The sequence below is a fragment of the Desmodus rotundus genome, chromosome 11 (assembly GCF_022682495.2).
Source record: "Desmodus rotundus isolate HL8 chromosome 11, HLdesRot8A.1, whole genome shotgun sequence".
Classification (NCBI taxonomy): domain Eukaryota; kingdom Metazoa; phylum Chordata; class Mammalia; order Chiroptera; family Phyllostomidae; genus Desmodus; species Desmodus rotundus.
The window spans coordinates 36,233,883-36,258,199 of NC_071397.1; the positions used below are offsets into that span (position 1 = coordinate 36,233,883).

Sequence of the window (24,317 nt, forward strand, 5' to 3'; positions counted from 1 at the left end):
TCCACTGTATTGTTTTATAAATAGTAAGCATTCAATAAAAATTTATTGATCTGGTTTCCAGAGCTCTTAAAAACATAAGGGATATATGTCAGATATTATCTGAGATTTGCTTACTGCATTTTCTATACCTGCCTTACTGATTCTTGCTTAATTGAAAAAGAATGTCATATGGAAAATATTTTCATCTTTTCATACTATCATGCAATACTATCAATTACTTAATGATCTGTTACATTGTAGCGCTACAACTCTTCATAAAAAGGGAAATATTACTTGAGATAACAAGAAGACTAAGGAATAAGAACAAGTCTATCTAGTGTTCAATTCATTGGTAGGCTTACACTAAACCATGTGAATAAAACCCAAATTAAAGGGAATTGTCTATAATATCTTAAAACGTATTAAAGTTAAAATCGATCCCACCTAAATTTAATGGCAGATAGATCCTGTTACAATACTTCAAGAGAAATTAAAATATGGCAAATGGTAATAGTGGATCCAAATATGGCATTGCATGAAGGAGCCCAAGGTATTGTTAGTTCATAGATAATTATCAAATCAAGAGGACCACAAAGTAAACTGCACTCCTGGGACAAAAGAATTACATTCTCACAGTGTAAATCTCAAAAGTTCATCAAAATTGATTGTCTTGAGATTAAAAATGTGTTTACATTATTAGTTAGATACATGGCTAAACAAGTTTTCTTTAACCATTTACCACATAAAATAATGGGTCCATATACATTTATCATTGACAAAACAGAAGAAAAAGAAAACTGTGAGCAAAAGCATGGCATTCTCTTTGGTAAATCTTCCCCAGACAAAAATAAAGGAGGTGACAAGAATAGTAGGCAGTGAAATCCAAATTAAAGTAATTAATAATCATAGAGATGAAGGAAACAAATGCTCAACTGACACAGATAAAATAAACACTTAAGACAAATGCATTCTTAAAAAATTTTCAAGTTGGCCCTGACCAGTTCAGTTGGTTGGGCGTCATTCCACAAAACGAAAGGCTGCTGGTTCGATTTCCACTCAGGGCACATGCCTGGGTTGTGGGTTAGGTCCCCGGTCAGGTCAAGTACAAAAGACAACAGATCAATGTTTCTGTCTCACAACAATATTTCCCTCCCTTTCTTTCTCCCTCCTTTCCTCTCTCTCTAAAAATAAATAATATCTTTTAAGAAAGTGTCAAAATTCTCCAGGGATAAAGATCCTATGAGTTTCCCTAGTATTTCATGCTACAAATGACAACCTAAGGAGCATCTAATTATGGCTCACAAACTGTATAAATTAACAAAGGCTTGTTAAAACAATAGTATCCTACTTTAGATTTGTATTTGCATTGTGGTCAGCTATGACAAGTTTTGCCAGTCTTATTTAAGGTGATGTTCCCACTATGTTTTCTGTTTATTTTCAGCAATAAAAATAAGGATTAAAAGGTAAAGGCAATTAAGAGACTAATAAACTGTATATTTCATATATTACTTTTTAAGCATACATAAATAAATCCCACCAGATTGTCAAGAAATATCTGCTCATGTAAGACTAAATGCTAAATATTTAGAATATAATTAATTCTACAAAGCGCCCTCACATTCTAAACATTTAATACTTCAATAAACTAAACATATTTTAATACACAGTAACTCCTCACCATGTCAACAGGTTCTCTTACAACAGAGTCAAAATGATGTATAACAAAAACCAATTTATGAGAGGTTAATTAACAAACAAAAGTTAAATTCCTACAGCATCTTATCAACATAACATCAAAAGACATTGAAAGAAACAACACTATTCAAGGACCAGCTACACTCTATTTTATTATTGTGTACTTTGAAGGTCTTTTATTACTACTTGCTGGTATATCTCAATAATGTTAATGTTCATCAACTGCACTTTTAAAATGTGTGCTTTGCTTTCATAGAAAACACTAGTGTTTATATATATATATATATATATATAAAAAAAATGAACCTTTTGTTTTCTTTCTTTGGGCTTTTTTTTCTTTGGTGATATTGGTCCATCTTTTTCTTCATTTACTTTTTTCCTTTCCTTTTTAATCTGTTTTTGCTTCTGTTTTTCAGATTCTTCTTCTTCATCTGAACTGCTTTCTGCCTTCTTGGTTTTATGCTTAGGAATTTTCTTTGGTGGCTGCAGATTAATTCCTGCATCAGCTGTCCAATCAGAATAGTCACTGGAGTAGTCACTACAAGAGAAAAAGGGTTTAAAAAATACACAAACACAAGATAATGTGAAGACTTTGTCATAAAAATGCAAAAAAAAAAAAAAAGATTGTAATAAAGAGAAATAATAAAACAGTACATATTAATGAACTAAAAATAGTTCCCTAACTTTTAACTCATCTCCTAAACAGTTTTTTAAAATTCTGTAGGCCTAACTTATTTAAATATCCAAAAAATATTTAAGATAAATAATAAGGTCATAACTTTAATTGAAACAATGAATTTAAGTGCCAAAAATTGATTTAGGAATGTTATGTCTATTCAAAATACTGTGGGGCATACAAAAATAAGCAGCAGAGAGTCACCTTCCTTAATTCTAGCAACAGTAGAAGACAGGCCTAGAGAGCACTGGAGATAAACATTAAGGAGGTGGTATAGGGATTCCTTTCTTGAGAGGTTAAGAGCTCTGGACAAGGGGGACTTCTATGTTGAAGCACCGATGCCCTGACATTGAACCGGCAGAGCCAGAAGTATTCTTACCCAGTGGGAAGGCTGTCAGTGTAAACTTTACTTAGCATTTACATATACCCTAGATATATCTTATACTTCAAAGCATGCCATGACTCAGAAAACTACAGTTCTTATTATTTTATGAATCACTACCAATCATGTTTGATTATTTCTTTTCAGTTTACACCTTCAATGGACCTAAGTCTTACTTAACTGATATTGTTGCAAAATAAAGAATCCAATTATGAGATTTTGTTTCAATTTTTGTACATGAAACTATTACTTGATGGCATACAGTTTTACAAGTGTAAATGCCTTAAATCTAAATTATACTATGTTAAAATCAATAATCACTTGTCCAGGTTTAGTGATGCATGACCTCACTCTTCTCTGAAAATATTCCTGGTAAATCCTGAAAGGACATTTTTCTGCAGTCTTATTCTAATACCACCATCTATTCCCCTGGCCCAATGTTCTTTATAAACATTTACCTGTATCTCCTTAAGAATGATCATCACAGATAAAATTTAAATAATTAACTGGTTTACTAGTATGATTTCATGACTTCATTTTAAAATTTAAAATGATTCTAAAGAACTTTAATTAAATATTTTTCAGACAGTATTCCGTATGCATAGAAATGCATCTGCATGCAAAAACATCTACCCAAGAATAAACTGTCTTCAACTTATGAGCATTTATTTACACTTATCCCTCCCAACCACGGTCACTCTAAATGGCACCTGCTGAATACTGATAGTTGCTACTCTCTGGAGCACTTAGCTCTTATGGGAAATCTGCTGCTGCCAGCAAAGACCTAACTATAAACCTGAGAGGGCAATGCTCTTTACAGAATTGCCCTTAACTGCTAAAGCAAAAAAAAAATTTTTGTGAATTGCTAGTATAAGGAAGTGAAGGAATCCTCAGGGATACAGTCAAATTAGGTGGGGATAACAGAAAAGAAAAAAAGCTTATTCTCATTGCTGAAAAAAGAAATTATTAATAGCATTCAACAAATTCCACTATATGAGATAGTAAATTCTACAAACCTCATTACTTTCATAAATTAATGCTCAAATATTTCTCAAAACTAATTTGTGGTTCAGTGCTGAAATCATAACATCCAGTAATAAAATATCAACTAAGAAGATAAGAGTTAAAAGCACCAATTTGAAGATCTAGTTTTCCTACAAACTAGTTTTTCTCCTTCTACTAGAGAAAACATGTCACAAAGAAAAGCTAAATTTTGGACAACTCCAAAAATCTCCGAAGAAGAAGCAACTTTTAACTCAAAGAGACTCTGAAAAATGTTGTTGGTAAAGAATCTTCAGCTTTCTAAAAAGTTTATATTACATTTGAAAAAATAAAAATTCATTGAAGTACCTAGAACTGCCATCACTGTGCCATGCTCTCTCTTCTTCTTCAGAAGTTCCACCACTGACAGCAACAACTTCACCTTCCTATGAGATATTGCGTATATATTTTATTGTGCAATATTACAAAAAATGTAGTATTATGTAATATCACCAAATTATTTAAATTAAAACCTGACTTATATAAGTTGCAAAATACAGACCTTAGATTTTTGCACAAAAAATTATTCAATATATTTAATAATTATTAAATTTATCCAAAGATATAATACTTATTAATATTGGATTCAGAGCAATCTCTTGGATAAATAACATACAGGATGGGACAAAAGTAGATTTATAGTTGTTTACATGGAAAATACAATAATTAATAATAATATAAGAATAAATTGTTTTGTGTAGTCACAGCTGTAAGCCTACTTTTGCTCCACCCTGTATTTTGTCTGCTGTTATTTTAAGAAGCCTTATAACTTATCTTCTAGATTGGATTCAAATTCTATAGCTGACATAGCAAATCAATTTTTACCTCTTTGGCCTTTGTTAAAATTTAAGCTTTTTTTTTCTTCTATAGATGCTTTGGGAAACTTAAAATTAGGAACTTTTATGTTATATTAGTATTAAAATAGCTTTATCATACCAAAAAAGAATATTCCAGTTCTGGTATTATTCAAATAGTAGAGGATTAAAAACCTACCCAAACATTGTTTCTCTTTAATTTCTATTTACTATAACTGAAAAAAATTTACACAAATGATCTGATTACTCCCACCCCTAGTACATTACTTCTTTAAAGAGGGAGTAAAAAACATATTGCTAAATATAAAATAGTCATTATATGAAACTACAAAATATCTGAACCAAAAAACCAGGAGTTTTTTCATTAATTAATACATTCTGCCCAAGGTGTTATTTTGTTCTCAATGTACTCCTTTAGCATTTAATTTAATTGCTCTAAAAAAATGGTAAATCATAAAGTCTTTGACCTAACTGTGGGAGAGAGGGTGTTTGGGTGAGTGGAGGAAGGGAGATGGTTTTAACTGCTAAATAGAATTTATTTTTGCTCGCAAATGAATTACCTTTGCTGAAATAATATTTAATTTAGTAGGAACAATGATATTTATGGAAATATTTATACATAAGGAATATTTTTGAAATTACATTGAGAAAAACTGAAGTGGTACAGAGATTAAAAAGTAACCAAGATTATTAATCAGTTATAGCTACAAACTAGAACTTCATGGTACCATTTAAAAAGGTTGACTTTAGAGTAAAAGGAACCTTGATTTAATCCCTGCTCTACCATTTCATACTTAGGTAAATGTGTAATCTAAACATCTGATAACTTCAGATCCTATGTGTGTATTTTTTTATATATATATACATATATAATGGAAATAATTCATGCAAATTTGTTCTGTGCATCTGAGATTATCAATATGTGTGCCATGCCTACAACACACATAGTAGGTCTTTAGTAAATGGAAGCTATCACCATCATTTTAAAGCCTAGAAATAACATGTTTGAGCTAAATATAATCGAATAATCTAAAAATATAATCAATGAATGTGAAGAATGAAAGTAGTATTTAAAAAAAAAAAAAAAAAACAAGTAACAATGGAAATGGAAATTTATAAATGTGCTGAGATCTTACATCTGAAGAGCTAGTGCCATTTTCTATCTCTTCCGAAGGTCTAGGAATCTCTTCTAATGCAGATCTCGTACGATAACTGTGTTGATTTGCCTGCTGTTTTTTGGATTCTCCAACATCCAGGAAAGGCTCATGAGCATGATTCTGAAAAAAAGTAAATTAAATTTATTTACAGTATGCTTAAAGAGCTACCTTTTTATTGTACTTTAAAAGCTGTATTTTAATTATACAAAATCCATTCGTATTTATGATATTAAGTAACTAGATTAGAGTATCAGCTCAAATATTTTAAGATTACAGCAAGTTAAATAACAGGTTTGCAGTACATTGAAATTCACTTGCTGGTTGGTAAGTTATAAAATCTTTGCTTTTGATTAATAGTGACTTAAAGATTCATAATAATAGACTAAGCCTGACACTGAATTCTCCTATACCCACACCAAAACAAACCTACAGAACAGGAATGAGAAAGAGGACCACAGGTTGTGAAGCATATTAACAGAGAGAGGCAAACGGAAATCAAAATGGTGATCACAACACTACCCTGCCACTAAGAGACTAGGATACCAGGTGGCTGGCTCTCTGTCTTCTACTACAGATGGACTTGAAAGACCTCTTCTGTAGCAGAAGAAAACACCACTAACAGTCATCAAAAAAAAATTGATAAAGTCCATATGGTGAAAGAGATGAACAAATTCAACAAACATAAGAATTTATACCTAAGAAAAAAATCTTTAAGAATATAAAAAATAAAGGAAAAATAAACATTACTTTCAAAGAGAGACCAAGATCAGACTTATACATATAACACAATAAATCATACTATAAGAAAAGGAGCACTATCGTTAAAAGAGTTAATGAAAAATAACTGACCCCGTAATCCCATCCTCACTTCTTTTTCTCATTAAACTTTGTTTTAGTAGGTCTTAAAATACTGTGACAGACTTTTGGCCAAGTAGTTTCCATTAAAATGTACTGATTTAAAAATAAAATGGCCCACAAAACATTCTCGTTTCCCTAAAGATTTTATTATGCACTGTTATCATTAACCAGTTTCTACTATTAAACTTAAATGGCCACTGAGAAGTTCTTCTGCCAATGATTAAGATGGTGTGGCAGGTATTAGGGATAATAAACATTTCCATATTTTGCCGTATATAAGGCACACCTTTTTGCCAAATTTTTGACAGAAAATTAAGGATGTGCATTATACATGGGTAGTACCTGAAGTAACTTGTATATGTTCTTGTGTTTTGTAATTATTTGTTACATAAAATTGCTTGTAACATGCTAACATTCCTTTGTAATACAAAAAACAAGTATCTAAATATAAGTAAATAAGTAATTGAATTAAAAATTTAAAACAAAAGATTTTTTCCCTGAAATTTTGGGCTAGAAACGTGGGTGCTCATTATACATGGCAAAATATGGCAAGCCTCCTGATCAGAGTTGGGTGACTTTGCCAGCTGAAGCAGCCTCCTTGTCCACTGCTTTGATTACTGACTTAAACCCACAATAAATGTCCATCTCGTGTCACAAAATGCAAAATGACCCAGAGAAGGACAGTCAGAGAAGCTCTCAACACAGATGGACCCTCCAGGAACAAGATCAGCAATGGCAGCATCACCACATTTCAAGAATTTGGGACCATCTTCCAACTTCTTCCTAGAAAGGCAATCAATCCTCTTCAGCTCAGCAAACTTACAAGCAGCATCAGCTGTGTGACAATCCAGCACAGGTGCATGGCTCAGGATAATCACCTGCTTCCACTGGTGGGTTATTTTTGCTATCACCAGTCACGTTACCACCACAAGCAACTTTGATAGACACATTCTTGACACTGAGGCCCACAATGATCCCAGGAAAAGCTTCACTCAAAGCTTCATGGTGCACTTCAATGGACTTTATTTCAGTTGTAAAAGTAACTAGAACAAAGGTGATCACCATGCTCTTGACTCACATAGGACAGTCCAATGCCATCAATTTTGTAGACATCCTAGAGATGAAGGAGTTGATAGCAGGATATGATCCAGAGCTTCAAGCAGTATGGTTCCACTGGCATTGCCATCTTTACAGGTGACTTTCCAGCCCTTGAATCAACCATGTTACTATTAACCACTGGCTCCACTATATTGTCACCATTCCAATGAAAAATTGGCACAAATGCTACTGTGTTGAAGTTGTAGCCAGTTTTCTTAATGTAGGTGCTAATTCCTAACTATTTTCTTGTATCTCTTATGGTTATACAATGGCTCAGTAGAATCCATTTTGTTAACACTTCATGTGCATTTTAAGGTGATTTTCTTTCTCTCTCCGAACTTTCAGAATGTTCTCTTTGTTTTAGATGTTTTCAAATCTGATATTAATGTGCTTAGTTGAGTTTTTTAAATTTTTTGTTTTATATTATGTTTTCTTTATTGATCCTGTTTGGCACATGAGCCAGAGGTTAATGTTAGGAAATTCTGGTTACTTTTAAAAACTGTTCCCTCTGTATATTTTCTCTCCTTTCAAGACTCCTATTAAATAACATTTATACTACTACTTCTATTCTCACAAACTCTACACATATGTATTACATCTATGTTTGTTTTTTACATATGCCTCATTCTCTGCATCATTTTATTCCCTGTTGATGCATTCTGGGGGTGTTCTTCAACTTTACTTTCCAGATTACCAACTCATTTTTCAGTGTTCTATATTCTTTTATTCAACCTATCCAATGAGTTCTCAATTTCAACAATGATATGTTCCCTCCTAATTACCTCTAACAGAATCCTCTTCAAAATTGCTTGTTACATCAGGCCTCCAATATCCCCTTCCGATCTCTCTGAGAATATGCTATTTTGAATGTCTGTTTTGTGCATTCCATTAGTTTCTCTATGTAAGTCATACAAGTTCATTTGTATTGTGGCTTACCCCCTACCCCCTCATTGTAATTTGGCTTCACTGTTAGGTAGTACTATTGCACTAGGGAAGGAGAGAGAAAGCTTAAAACTCTAGGGCTTGCTTTGTACTCCCCAAGAAGATTCTGGATGTGCGTGAGGGGGGAGGAGTGTATACATCTAGAGATCTATAAAACTGTAATCTGAACTCAACCATTCATATTCCTTCATCCATCACCACTCTCCAGTTCCTTCCCCACAACCAGCCTTGTCACTGAAACTCTTTCCTGTACTTCAGCCCTACTCCTGTTGGGGCAGCTACTAGGAATAGCCAAGAGAAATAAAAGACAATTTCATACACTATAAGGACACAAGATTTACTCCACACAGATTCTCCAAAAATACTTTATTCTCAGTGGATAGAGTGCTGACCTGTGAACCAAAGGGTTGCTGGTTCAATTTCTAGTCAGGGCACATGCCTGGGTTGAAGGCCAGGTCCCCAGTAGGGGACATGCAAGAGGCAACCACACATTGATATTTTCCTCTCTTCCTTCTTTCTCCTCTCTCTAAAAATAAATAAATAAAATCTTTTTTAAAAAAGGAATATCACATGGTTTGGTAACTTTGTAAAAAAAAATTAAAAAATATGTAAAGGTATAAAAAAGGAAATTGTTCAACTACAGTCTTGTAAGCTTTGAGTAATCCATTGTTAAGAATGTGATATACCTTGTTTTTTTTCATTTAACATAAATATATTTATCTACTCAATTGTACTTCATTAAAAATTGCTATTCCATTTTGTAAAGCTTTAGCCACAATTTTATATTTCTTTAGGATAAATTTGATTCAAAGAACAAAAACATTTTTAATGCCTTAATAAACAATGCGGTTGAGATTTCATGAGACTAAATTCTGGCCAATGGGAATCTGGCACAATGCCACAGAACTTCAAAGAACTTTCCTCAGGAGGAAAGTCATGAGGGCACATATGCCCTCATAGACTTGATTCTCCATTCTGTATCCTTAAATGAGGATGCTAATAATCTTCATGCATGAGGTCAAATTCACACACAAAAGGACCGGAAAAATAAAAGAAATTCAGTTCTCAACACTGAAGGCATTTTACTAGGCCTGACCACTTACTGAGGCTTTTACATCAGAGAGAAATATATTTGCACCTTATTTAAGTTACTGTAATTTTGGGACCAAACCTACTGCCAAAAATCAACTTCATAACTGCTCTCTAAAAAGTTTTTACATTAATTTATACTTCCCACTGACACAGTAAGTATCTTGTATTATTAAAATTAGAAAAACATTGCAACTCTTCCCCTGGCTGGCTGACTCAATAGGTTGGAGTGCCATACCATACACACAAAGGTTGATGGTTCGATCTCCAGTCAGGGCACATACCCAAGGGAACCGATTGATGGTTCTCTCTCACATTGATGTCTCTCTTTCTCCCCCTTCCCTCCCTGCCTTCCTTTCTCTGTTGAAATCAATAAACATATGCTGTGATGAGGATTAAAAAAACAAAAAACCCAATGCAATTCTAAAATGAAAGATGGTATCTCATAAATTGTATATCTGTGATTATCAATGTCAGTTGCCTAGTATCTATGCTTTCAAACCTTTCTTCATTCTCATAAAATTTGAAAAACAAAAATGAGGTCATACTATAAACATTACTGCTTTTTGCTTTATGCACTTGCTTTTATTCACTTAACTACTTGCTTTTATTCACTTAACAATAATATATCCTCAACACTTCATCAAGGTAATGGAATGAACTGTAACTAATTTCTTTAAAAATATTGTACAGCACGGATGGAACTGAAGAGCATTATGCTAAGTGAAATAAGCCAGGCAGTAAGGGACAAATACTGTATGATCTCACCTTTAACTGGAACATAATCAACAGAAGACAAAAACAAACAAAATATAACCAGAAACACTGAAGTTAAGAACAATCTAACAACAGCCAGAGGGGAGGGAGGAGGGGACAGTGGGGAGAAGGGTGTTCAGGAACTACTATAAAGGACACATGGACAAAACCAAGGGGGAGGGTGGAAGCAAGGGAGGGAGGTGCGGTTTGGCTGGGGTGGGGGGGAGGGGTGGGGAGAAAATGCAGACAACTGTAATTGAACAACAATAAAATAATTTAAAAATAAATAAATAAAAACACTGTATAATATCCTACACCTTTCTTCCAATAATAGACACTAAGGTTATTCTACTTTTGCAACCTGGGGCACTGTAAATATTTGTTTGTGCACGGGTGCTTGTGTGTATATGTATATACATAACATCAGTACTTTTCTTTCTTAAAGCGTTTGAGGTAGTACTTTTGGACAAAAAGATAAGTACATCCTTTTAATTTTAATAGACAAGACCATATTCCATCTGTAAAAGTTGCAGCAATACAACTCACAATCCATATGAGTTTATGTTCCCATATCCTTGGGTTCCGAGCTAAAGATAGAGGAAAAGGTATGCTTTCTAGCCACCATGGAAAAAAACCCCAACCAATTAACAAACCCCCAAAACAAAAAAACTATTTCAGATTATACTAACAAGAATTCTATGTGGGGTCCTACTGATCCCAGGGTATGATACGCTCAGTAAAGAAAAACATAAATTAGCAAAGGACTACTTGAGTCCTTTAAGGCAAAGTCACAAAAGAGAAAAGAAAAGTTCTAGAAAAGTACACTAATTCATGTTTAAGAAACTCAAATAAAAAGAGAACGAAGCACAAAGCTGGGTCAAGAAACCACCTTTGTTCATATAGTTTTCCTCAATTTCAGATTCTATGTCTCTGAAACTTTCAAGCTAATTGGTTTACAAAAACATGTAAGAATGGATAGTTGTGACTCATTGAGACTTGAAGTAAGTATGCAAGCATGTCCCAGATTATTGCTATGACCGTCTAAAATACACTGGATCCAAGTTTTTCCAGATTAGGATGACAGAGAAACCAGCAGTGCAAAGCAGTAGAAACAATTTACCTCTTTTAATGGAGAAAATAAGAACTACTATTTATAGCAGCAGAGTTGACTTAATTATCTACAATAACAAATTAAGTGCAAAACAGCAAAAAAAAAAAAAATCTATCATAGAACCAAAAACAAAATAAAAAATTGTTTTAGAGTGTGCAACCAATTACCAATACTAAAAAAGATCTTGCTTAGGCTTCTAATATAATTTATTAAGTTTTAACGGGCATATAAAAATTGGCATTTGGAGAAAAGGTATGCTACAAGGCAGGAAATGTAAAATAAAAAATTTTAAATGGTAAACATAATACATAATACAAAGAGGTAATCAAAAATTAACTATATTTTTACTTCATTAATGAAATCTCCTATTTACAGTGTTAACATTTTTAATTACAAAGGAGTCTAGAAATGGTTAATATACTTATGAAGTAAATATTACACATCAAAAGTAATTACTATTTACCTTCGAAACAGTAGGTGTTTTATTTTCTTTTGGAGCAGTGAAGTGTTTTCTTTTCTCTTCTGACCTATAAGTTTTTATTTCTTCTTCTCCCTTTGCAGTTCTCCATTCTTCTTGCCTACTGAAAGAGGATTAAAAAGGCACATGTTGATCCAGAATTTTTACAACTGATTTCTCACCTAAAGGAATATTAGTGTCAGAGAGGAAATTCTACTCCCAATTTTTTCTTTTCAGATGAAGGTATGTGACAAAGATTACTGAGTTTAAATTCATAGATTATGTGCTCTGGACGTTTGGCATTAAATGACTGAAACACTGGAGAGACAAACTTTGAGTAAGTGAACTTGATACTACTGGTTCTGCTATGTTTTTTGCTAATTAAGTATTAGGTTCTGGAAACATGGTTATATTTCTGAGATAACTGCTCCTAGGGTTAGAAATTGTATTTTGGAAATATTTTGTCAGGGTAGACTTATGCTGTGATAATCTTGCACGCCATATAAGGAGCTAGATTCTTAAAAAAGGTGGGGTGGGACACAACAGAACATTCAGGTTGAACTAATACAACTCCTAAAGCCCTGAAAGAACTATGTTCTCTCCAGTGAAAGGCAGGTCAGGCTTCATTTTCTGAAAAACTTCAACTCTATCCAGAAATCAAGATGAAACTGAGCAATAGAAAAAGCTCAGTTAACATTAACTGTGAATTGTAATTTCATGAAACCTGAACTCACAAGGACAAGAGAATTTTAATTTTTACTTTCATTCTTCACAATTTTCAACTTTTTGAACTGCAAAGGTATTGATCTTTGAGGTCAATAACCTTTGAGGTCAAAGGTATAATTTTTCCTGGAGATTTCACAGTTGGGAGTTAATATTCAAATTTGGAACAGCTCTATAAGTTTGATTTTTTTTAGTATGGTATATTAATGTCATTTTACTTAACTGTAAAAATCTCTATTGCAGCTGACCTTAATTCTGAATGGAAAATGAGTTAGTTTAAATCTTATGCAAAGAATGGCCTTGATTTATTTAGTTCTTTTCAATTTCTGTGTTGTTTTTTTAAAGTAAATGTTTTGTTGAGATCATTGTAATTCATATACAGTTCGAAGAAATAATAGAGATTCCTTATATCCTTTACCCAGTTTCTTCCAACACTGGTATCTTGCAAAATTATAGTATAATATCACAACATGGACGCTGATATTGATACAACCTATCAATATTTAGCAGTCCCCAGTTTTACTTCTACTCATGTGTTCTGTGTTTTTACTTCTACCCAAGTTTATCATATGTGAAGGTTTATGTTTCCATCACCCCAGTCAAGAATACAGAACATTCTCATCACCATAAAGATTCTTTGTAGTGCCCTTTTTATTATCACAGCTATCTTTATCTCCTCCTCCTCATCCTCAGCCCTTCTGCCCAACCCCCCAGTGTCTAGCAATTAACTAATACGTTCTCTATCGCTACTCTTTTTGTCATTTCAAGATTAGTCCACAACCCTTAATACTGACTTTTCAGTCAGCATAACACCCTCACAAAAGTCATTCAAGTGGTTCTAGCAATAGGTTGTTTCTTTTTCTGATAGTAGAGTAGTATTTCATGGGGAGGATATATCAGTTTGTTTAACCACACACCCGCTGAAGAACATCTCAGTTGTTTCTAGGTTTTGGCTGTTATAAATAAAGATGCTATACACTAGTGTACAAGTTTTTGTGTGAACCTGAGCTTTAATTTCTTTGGAATAAATCCCTAAGATTATAATCACTGGTAACTGCGTATTTAGATTTTTAAGAAAGTGCAAAACTATTTTTCAGAGTGGCTATACCATTTTTACATTCCCATCAACAACACATGAGTGATCCACAGTTTCTCCAAACCTCTCCAGCATTTGGTGCTGTCACTGTATTTTAGCCATTCTGATAGTCATACACAAATTATTTAATTGAGGTTTCAATTTGCATTTCACTAATGGCTAATGACGTTCAGTATCCTTTCGTGTGCTTATTTGCCATCTGTATATTCTCTGCTAAATGCCTATTCATGTCTTTTTCCATTTTCTGATTGAATTGTTTTGTTTACCGTTGAGTTGAGAGTTCTTTATATATTATAGATATTAGTCCTTTGTTTGCTATGTGTTTAGATTTAATTTTCATTAAGCTACTATTCTGACTCATTTAAGAGCCTTCCAGGGACAAACTTTAACCTATCTACCCAAACGGTATATATCCCAGGAAGACTGTCAAAGGAAGAGTACTGAGTTTTGGAGGCAAAGTTCCAGGAAGGTCACACATCCTAAGAAATGGTTATAGCCTTACTTGCACACAACCTCAATGCTTAAACCCAATTAAAAAAAGTAAAGATTAAAAAGAGAAAGACATTTGGAAAGAAACAAATATTCCCCGTTCCTCAGGTTTCCTTCCCTGTTAATAGGAACCTCTAACAACAACTAGCAACCCACTGCTGGCCTCCTTTCACTTTCTACTCATTTTTCTCCAAGAGAGAAGTTAACTAATTCTGGAAGAAAAAAACAGCTTAGCAACGTATATATTCTGCTCTGCCTTTTAAAGAAGTAAACCAAATGATTCTAGTGTTACCTGTATTTGGGGTTCAACATTAGAAAGCACACTTTCATGCAGGTAGAAGCCACATTGTTCACAGCTGAATCAATAATAAAAACGAATACTGTGATTTCATATCTGTCTTATTCTTTTGTGTTTTCAGTTACTTCAGAACTACTGTTTAAAAGATGGATGTTAAGGAGAACCAAGATGGCGGCATAGGTAGACACACTGCGCTTCCTCACACAACCAGAACTGACGGAAAATCAAACAAGGAAGTCCGACACCAAGGAAACAAAAAGTAAACATTCATCCAGACTGGTAGGACGGGCGGAGACGGGCAGCCGGGGCAGAGAGGACTCGAGTTACCGTGGCAGGACCGAGCCTGGCGGAGTGTGGGACCAACAGGGCAGGCAGTCTGACCACTAGCAGACCCTGCGGCCCCACATTCGAGCACAGATAAACCGAGAGGGCCAGACTCAGAGTGGCGGAGAACAGGGCAGGCAGAGCGGTGGGTAACACCCCACGTCCCCACATTTGCGCACAGATAAACCGAACAAATGGCGGGGAGCGAAGCAGACTGCACAACCCAGGGCTCCAGTCCTGGGAAATAAAGCCTCAAACCTCTAAGTGAAAATACCCGTGGGGGTTGGGGCGGCAACAGGAGAGACTCCCAGCCTCACAGGAGAGGTCGTTGGAGAGACCCACAGGGTCCTAGAGCGTGCACGGGCCCACCCACTCAGGAACCAGCACCAGAGGGGCCCAGTTTGATTGTGGGTAGCAGAGTGAAAGAGTGAAATCCGGAGGAGAGTGGAGCGGGCGCCATTGCTCCCTCTCGGCCCCTCACCATGTACAGCGTCACAGCACAGCCAGTGTTACCCCGCCCCAGGGAACACCTTAAGCTCCGCCGCTTTAAGTAACAGAAGCACCAAGACAAAAAAAAAAAAAAGGCCCAAATGACAGAACACTTCAAAGCTCCAGAAAAAATACAACTAAGCAAGGAAGAGACAGCCAACCTATCAGATGCACAGTTCAAAACACTGGTTATCAAGATGCTCACAGAATTGGTTGAATCTGTTCGAAAACCAGATGAAAAAATGAAGCCTATGCTAAGAGAAACAAAGGAAAATGTACAGGGAACCAATAGTGATGTGAAGGAAACTGGGACTCAAATCAACAGTGTGGACCAGAAGGAAGAAAGAAACATCCAACCAGAAAAGAATGAAGAAACAAGAATTCGGAAAAATGAGGAGAGGCTTAGGAACCTCCAGGACATCTTGAAACGTTCCAACATCCGAATTATAGCGGTGCCAGAAGGAGAAGAGGAAGAACAAAAAATTGAAAACTTATTTGAACAAATAATGAAGGAGAACTTCCCTAATCTGGCAAAGGAAATAGACTTCCAGGAAGTCCAGGAAGCTCAGAGAGTCCCAAAGAAGCTGGACCCAAGGAGGAACACACCAAGGCACATCATAATTACATTACCCAAGATGAAACAGAAGGAGAGAATCTTAGAAGCAGCAAGAGAAAAGGACACAGTTACCTACAAAGGAGTTCCCATAAGACTGTCAGCTGATTTCTCCAAAGAGACCTTACAGGCAAGAAGGGGCTGGAAAGAAGTATTTGAAGTCATGAAAGGCAAGGACCTACATCCAAGATTGCTCTATCCAGGAAAACTGTCATTTAGAATGGAAGGGCAGATAAAGTGCTTCTCAGATAAGCTCAAGTTCAAGGAGTTCATCATCACCAAGCCCTTATTATAGAAAATGTTAAAGGGACTTACCTAAGAAAAAGAAGATAAAAAATAGGAACAGTAAAAATGACAGCAAACTCACAGTTATTAACAACCACACCTAAAACAAAAACAAAAGCAAACTAAGCAAACAACTAGAACAGGAACAGAACCACAGAAATGGAGCTCACATGGAGGGTTATCAACAGGGGAGTGGGAGGGGGAGAGGGGGGGAAGGTACAGAGAATAAGTAGCATAAATGGTAGGTGGAAAATAGACAGGGGGAGGGTAAGAATAGTGTAGGAAATGTAGAAGCCAAAGAACTTATAAGTATGACCCATGGACATGAACTATAGGGGGGGAATGTGGGAGGGAGGGGGTGGACAGGATGGAGTGGAGTGACGGGGGGGGGGGGAATGGGACAACCGTAATAGCATAATAAATAAATATATTTAAAAAAAAGAGTCAATTAGTATTTGGCAGAGGAAGCAAACACATACAATGGGCTAAAGATAGTTTATTCAATAAATTGTGTTGGAAAAATTGGACAGAAACATGCAGAAAAATAAAACTAGATCACCTTTTTATACCACACACAAGAATAAATTCAAAATTGGTTAAAGACTTAAATGTTAGACCCGAAGCCATAAAAATCCTAGAAGAAAACTAAGCAGTAAAATCTCCAACATTGCTCGTAGTATATTTTTTCTGATACATCTCCCCAGGCAAGGGAAACAAACAAACAAAAAAGATGGATGTTACTTATTGCACACTCCAAAAATCCTAACATCAGAATTAAAAAGTGAACAGGAATCCAACTAAAAACATACCAAGAGTTACTTTTTATTAAGGACAACTGGGAACATCTTTCATCAAATAGTTATTTTTGAAATTTATACGTTAGGTGTATATTTAATACTACCCTAAAAAGAAATTTGAAGTATTGTTCAATCAAAGAGCACAATCTATATAAGCAGTCACATTCAAAAGTATTTAATTATAGATGGTCCTCAATTTACAGTAGGGTTACATTCTGATAAACCCATCATAAGTTGAAAATATTGGAAGTCAAAAATTCATTTAATACACTTAAATACCCAATATCATACTTTGGTCTAGCCTACATTAACCATGCCAGAACACCATACCAAAAAAAACGCTGGCAACATAAACTATAGATTGTTTCCCATCATGACTACATGCCTGATGGGGAGCTGCGACTCACTGCCACTACCCAGCCAGCATCATGAACAGATTTTGTACCACATTGCCAGCTTGAGAAAAGACCAAAATTCAAAATTTGAAGTATGGTTTCTACTGAACACAAATCATTTTCACACCATTGTAAAGTAAAAAAAAATCTTAAGTTGGGGAATGTCTGTATATAATTACTATTATGTTCTGAGTTTAAGAACCAGAAAATCCTAAAATCAAATTCACATTTTGATCTTGATATTTTTTTAGTTATTGGATGCAGTGAGTAATGACTGGGTTTAGATGGACCATATCCATGAACATTTCATTACTGAAGATCAAAAAATACTGGATATAAAGTTCCCTAATAGCATGAACCTCAAGAATAAGATGATACCAAATCAATACTTTTAAATTTCTACAGGTATATAATTAAATATAAAAACAATCATTTTATTATATAAAATATTTATATACTGTATTACCAATATAATTTTCACTACATCTCTGAATGAGTAAAATCCATAAAAAACTTAATTATAACAAACATTTGTTCAATCCAAATTTTTGATTTCCCCCTATTCCCCTTAACACATCCTCCTCTCATATCCTTTATGCAAATCATTCTAGAAAAGAACATACATTCAAATTTAATTCTTCTCCAGTCATGAATAGTTTGAAATACTAGCTTTTCAGATAAATTTAAAATAAATTACTGAGCTGAAAATGTACTTTGAAGACTATAATTAAAAATGAACACAACTATGGAATATAAAAATTCACAACTCCACTTACCTTGCTACACCAGCTGAAAGCTCAGGTACTACCACCCTCCGACTCCAGGCTACAAGATCCCGCTCTGTGGCTATTTCACTCCTTGGTGCATTGCTGTGCATTTGCCGTACCCCTTCAATTTGTCCACTACGCCTTAGCCCTATATTTGGTGGTGAATGAACCTCTGAGGTAGAACTTAGAGAACCTAAATGAAAAATATAGTATGTTCTTTTTGGAGATACTTTTCCATTACCTTACAAAAGAAAAAAAATGTATACAATCCTCAACGTGTAATTTCATATTTTGGCAAATAATACATTATCAAATAAGGAGCTAAACCACAGGTACGAGTTTAATAAAAACAAAACATATTTATTCAGTTGACTAGGTATGTTAATGAATAATTATTGACTGTTAAGGTGGGAAGATGTAAAATAATTACTTTAAAAAATGCTCACCATGTACTTTGGGCGAAACTATATCAAAAAGCAGAAACAGACAAACTCAAGGATGTTTATGTCCATAAATTTTCTTTAACATTTTTTCTTAAAGTTTAATAATATACAACAAAGGTGATTAGATGTCTGAGAATGTGGCTTTGAATACATTTCATAAAGTATTAAATAAATTTATTTTAAATTTTTTTCTTAGTTCTACTTATAGGAAGTTTGTAAGACTATATATATTAAAAACTCATTATCTACAGTTTAAAACCTTATACTATGAACATTTTCTTAGGTCATTAAATATTCTTCGAAACACAATCATTTTAGCTGCCTAATACTGCATTTTACAGATGTAAATACTTTGTTTAATCTCTTCTCTACTGTTGAAGGTTTAGACTGTTTCAGCTTTTTTAATGGTCCACCTAAAAGATTCACATCTTACCTCTACTTAAACGGCTGGCATTATTGATACTTGCTTCACCAGAACGTCTCAGGTCTTGCTCCAGTTGTAGTCTTTGAATCATGCTGTCCAGTGGGCTGATCTCTTGATTTGCTTGCTGACTTAAAACTTGGTTCAGTCCTATGTAATAACACACAAAATGCTAAGGATACTTTAGTCAACCATTCAAATCATTTCACTCATTTACCTCACCTTGACTCCAGAAGTAAATGTAAATTTTGCTTGTATAAAAGACCTAAAATTACCAACTGTAAATGATGGAAGTAAATGGAAACATGTCCCTCTCAATCTTAATTTACTAAAAACAAAAATGATGATTATACCTGAGTGTTTATCATGATTCAGGCACTTGTGAAATCATTAAAAAAACTCAATTAGGTACATATAATGAACTCCAACTGGCACGTAAGAAAACCAAAATAACGACTTAAAGTCAGTAAGAGTAGGATTTCATCTTGGATCATAGCTTTTTTTCTTTTTAAGGCAAATCTGATTACCCACTTTCACAAAAATCTTTACTGCTAAATTTATTCAACAAATTCTTGGATGTCTACTAGTATCTACTAATTATGTGCTTGGAACTATGTCAAAGAACTGAGAATCCAGGAGTGAGTAAGAAACATCAGGTTCTTGACCTTCATAAAGCAATCTAGTATGGAAATTGAGCAATAAACCAATACACAAATACAGATTGTAAAAATTGTTAAAGATGATGACGAGAAAAAAAATAAGGAAGAAAGAGAGATGGAAACTACCTGTGGTGAGTCACAAAGGTCAAAGGGGCCCTCTTTGAGAAAGCAGCATTTGAGCTAAGAAAAAGATAAAATACTCAACAAAATATTGGCAAACTGCATCCAGCAATACATTAAAAAGATCATCCACCATGATCAAGTGGTATTCATCTCAGGGATGATACAATATTCACAAATATTGGTACAATATTCACAAATCTGTAAGTGTAATATATCACATAAAAAAGATAAAAATCACATGCTCCTATCAAAAGATACAGAAAAAGCATTTGATAAGGTACAGCACCCATTTATTATAAAAACACTTGGCAAAGTGGGAGCAGAGGGAGAATACCTCCACAAAATAAAGCCCATATACGAGAAACATATATCCAACAGGCAAAAAATAAAAGCTTCCCTACTAAGATCAGGAACAAGACAAGGTGTCCATTTTCACCACTTCTATTCAACATAGTACTAGAAGTTCTGGCCACAGCAATCAGACAAGAAAAGGCACTAAACTGGAGAGGAGGAAGTAAAATTGTCACTGTTTGCAAATGACATGACAGTGCACACAGAAAATCCTATAGACTCCACCAAAAAACTACTCGACCTAACAAACAAATTTGACAAAACAACAGGATACAAAGTAAATATTCAGAAATTGAAGGCATTTTTGTACACCAACAATGAAATATCAGAAACAGAAATCAGGAAAAAAAAATCTCATTTGCTATAGCAACAAGAAAAGTGAAGTACCTAGGAATAAACTTAACCAAGAAGGTAAAAGACCAGAAAACTGCACAACACTGAAGAAAGAAGTTAAGGAAGACACAAACAAATGTAAGCATATACGGTGTTCATGGATTGAAAAAATTAACATTATCAAAATGTCCATACTATTCATAAAAATCTACAGATTCAAACCAATCCCTATTAAAATACCAATGACATATTTCACAGGTATAGAACAAACATTTCAAAAATTTATATGGAACCATAAATGACCCCGAATAGCTGCAGCAATTTTGAGCAAGAACAACAAAATAGGAGGGATCACAATACCTGATATTAAACTGTATTATAAGGCCATGATAATCAAATCAGTCTGGTACTGGCATAAGAACAGACACATAGATCGATGGAACAGAATAGAGAGCCCAGAAATAAATACATGTCTTTATGGTCAGTTTATATTTGACAAAGGGGGCAGGAGCATAAAATGGAGTAAATATAGCCTCTTCAACAAATGGTGTTGCGAGATCTGGACAGGTACATACAAAAAAGTGAAACTCGACCACCAACTAATACCATACACAAAAATAAACTCAAGATGGATAAAAGACTTAAATATAAGTTTGACACCATAAAAGTCCTAGAGAAAAATATAGGTAGGAAAATTTCAGATATCCCATGCAGCAATATTTTCACCAATATGTCCCCTACAGCAAAGGATATTAAGGAAAGAATAAACAAATGAGACATCAAATTAGAAAGCTTCTGCATGGCTAAAATGAAAAGGGAACCAACCATATAGGAAAATATATTTGCCAACGATACCTCAGACAAGGGTGAGATCTCCAAAATACACAGAGAACTCACATGACTCCACACCAGGAAGACAAACAATCCAATTAAAAAATGGACAAAGGACCTGAACAGACACTTCTCCAAGGAGGACATACAGAGGGCCCAGACACATATGAAAGGGTGCTCAGCATCACTAGCCATCAGAAGGATGCAAATTAAAACCACAATGAGATACCACTTCACACTGGTCAGAATGGCCATCATAAACAAATCAACAAATACGTGCTAGCGAGGATGTGGAGAAAAGGGAACCCTAGTGCACTGTCGGTGGGAATGCAGACTGGTGCAGCCACTGTAGAAAACAGTAAGGAATTTCCTCAGAAAAATAAAAATGGAACTGCCTTTGACCCAGCAATTCCACTGCTGGGATTATACCCTAAGAATCCTGAAACACCAATTCAAAAGAACCTATACACCCCTATGTTCACAGCAACACAATTTACAATAACCAAGTGCTGGAAACAGCCTAAGCACCCATCAGTAAATGAGTGGATGCGAAAACTATGGTATATTTACACAATGGAATACTACACAGCAGAAAGGAAGAAGGAACTCCTACCCTTTGCAACAGCATGGATGGAACTGGAGAGTATTATGCTAATGCTAAGTGAATAAGCCAGGAGGTGAAAAACAAATACTGTATCTCACCTATAAGTGGAACCTAATTAACAAAACAAACAACTGAGCAAAATAGAACCAGAGACATGGAAAGAAAGAACAGTGACCAGAGTGCTGGGGGGATGGGGATAATGGTAGAAGGGAAAGGGTCAAGTCAAGGAACATGTATAAAGGACCCATGGACAAAGACAATGGAGGGCTGGACTGAATGTGAGAGGAGGGCGCAGGTAGGGCAGGGGAGAGTAATGGGGAAAATATGGGGATAACCGTAATTGAACAACAATTACAAAAAACTTTTTTAAAGAGGAAGAAAAAGAATTAGTAATCCATATGAGTAGCTAGAAAAGGAACACTCCAGACAGAAGGCTGAGAGTCAACACAAAGACTCTGAGGTAGGGAGAAACTTAAGTGTGTTTTAACCCACTCTAGCTTTTCATCATCAACTCTCATCTGTACCAGTCCTATGGGACTACATGACCTCTTACTCTTCTAATAGATAAATACTTATCTGTTTTGGAGCTTTTGACCACAATACTTCCACTTCGAGGATACACGTGATAAACACTAAGTTATCCTTTAAGCACCAACTAAAATGGCATCTCCATGACATTTCATCTGTGAAATCTTTCCAAAGTAACCCTGAAAAAAGGAGCTGCTATCCTCTTTCATTTCATCAAATAATAGGTACATGTCTTAGTGCTCAGCCCAATGTAGAATGAAAACCTAGTAGATAATTCCTCAAGCATGGATTGACTTATTTTAGTATTTTAATTCTAAATCTAGCACAAAGCTAGGCATATAAATTTGTTTAATCCTGTTGAAAGAATAAAAACACATTAAGTGTTATGAGATATAAGAAAGCATGACATGAGAGTAGAGAAGGTAGCAATTAATGAGGTGTGAGGATACAGAAGATTCGATGAGACTGGACTTTTAGAGTAAGCTGGCAAAAGTTGTTACAAAAGATATTATGCAATAAAGTACACTAATGAAGGTACAAAGAAAGGGGAAAATACATGTACTAATCACATACTGTTATGTAAGAGAAAACAAAAATTCAGTGTGTAAAAAAAAAAGTGTCCATAATCACAAAGCTAGAAAGTGGAAGAAGTTGACAGAGGTGAAAGTTAAAATAATTGTGGAATCTTCTTTTCCAATATGCTGGTAGCAAAAAAAAAAAAAAAATCACATGTCAACCCTGATGAGTAATTTGATATAGTTCAAGTTTACAACATTTAAAGTGTTTTGCCCAGTATAAACATAACGAAACTGAATTCAAGCCTATTTATTATTATAATATCCATCATGTTTTTACCTAACTCTTAATTTCCAAAAATAAATATTATTACATATCTAAATTTGCAAACAGAAATACAGTTAGAAATGATGCCGAGTTTTTCAAAAAGTATTTGTCTTTTGTTCTATTTCTGTACTAAGTCTTAATGAAAGAAATGATATTTACCCTGAATTCTGTGATGTAGAACACTTAAAAATTTAGTGACTCACTTTGAAGCCATAATTATTGCTATGGGTTCTCTTGTGGCCTTGTACTAATAGTAACCAAGGTTTATCTCATTTTCAAGATCAAGTCCACTTTTTACTCTAAGGCCAGCTTAGTATGGAAGAAAGAAAAATGGACTGGGACTCAGGCTGGGTTTCAGTCTCTGTAATTCCAGGTACTTTAACTTGAACAAGACACAATGTTGTTTTCATTTTCTACACTTTTAGAATTGAGATACTACAGTTATATGGATTAAATGAGATTATTTATTTCAGCCCTTTATAAACTTAAATGGAGGGTAAATGTAAATATCACATTAAGTAGCAGTATATTTTAATAAATGAGTCCTTTCCTCATTTCCTTGCACCTAAAATCCCAGCCTAGGTATCTATTCTGAGACGTGGGCAAGATCTGATTCTTGACAGCCCCCTTCCAAGAGACTGGAGGCATTTATCTTAATTTCAGTCCTATTACCAAGGTTTTTCTAATAATTGAGATTTCTCTAATCTGAATGCCTGCCTAGACTTCTTGAATACTATGTATTCTTAGATTCTTTGAGTCCATGCTGTGTCCATGTATTGAGCCCTCTTAATTTCACATACTCCAGATATTTATTTAGGTCTGCTGGACTGCACTACTTTCTACAAGTAG

The 24,317-nt window shown here is 34.6% G+C and overlaps 1 protein-coding gene across 1 annotated transcript in view; it reads right to left on the reverse strand.

The window, feature by feature from the left end:
• The window catches only part of PHIP (pleckstrin homology domain interacting protein), a 141,590-nt gene that overhangs the window by 43,529 nt on the left and 73,744 nt on the right, over positions 1 to 24,317 (reverse strand). Inside the window, exons 18-23 of the mRNA XM_053913788.1 lie at positions 19,209 to 19,346; positions 18,342 to 18,525; positions 12,063 to 12,180; positions 5,725 to 5,865; positions 4,083 to 4,159; positions 1,981 to 2,212 (exon numbers count right to left, since the gene is read on the reverse strand). Coding sequence (XP_053769763.1) covers positions 1,981 to 2,212; positions 4,083 to 4,159; positions 5,725 to 5,865; positions 12,063 to 12,180; positions 18,342 to 18,525; positions 19,209 to 19,346 — 890 coding nt within the window. The remainder of the gene's footprint in view (positions 1 to 1,980; positions 2,213 to 4,082; positions 4,160 to 5,724; positions 5,866 to 12,062; positions 12,181 to 18,341; positions 18,526 to 19,208; positions 19,347 to 24,317) is intronic.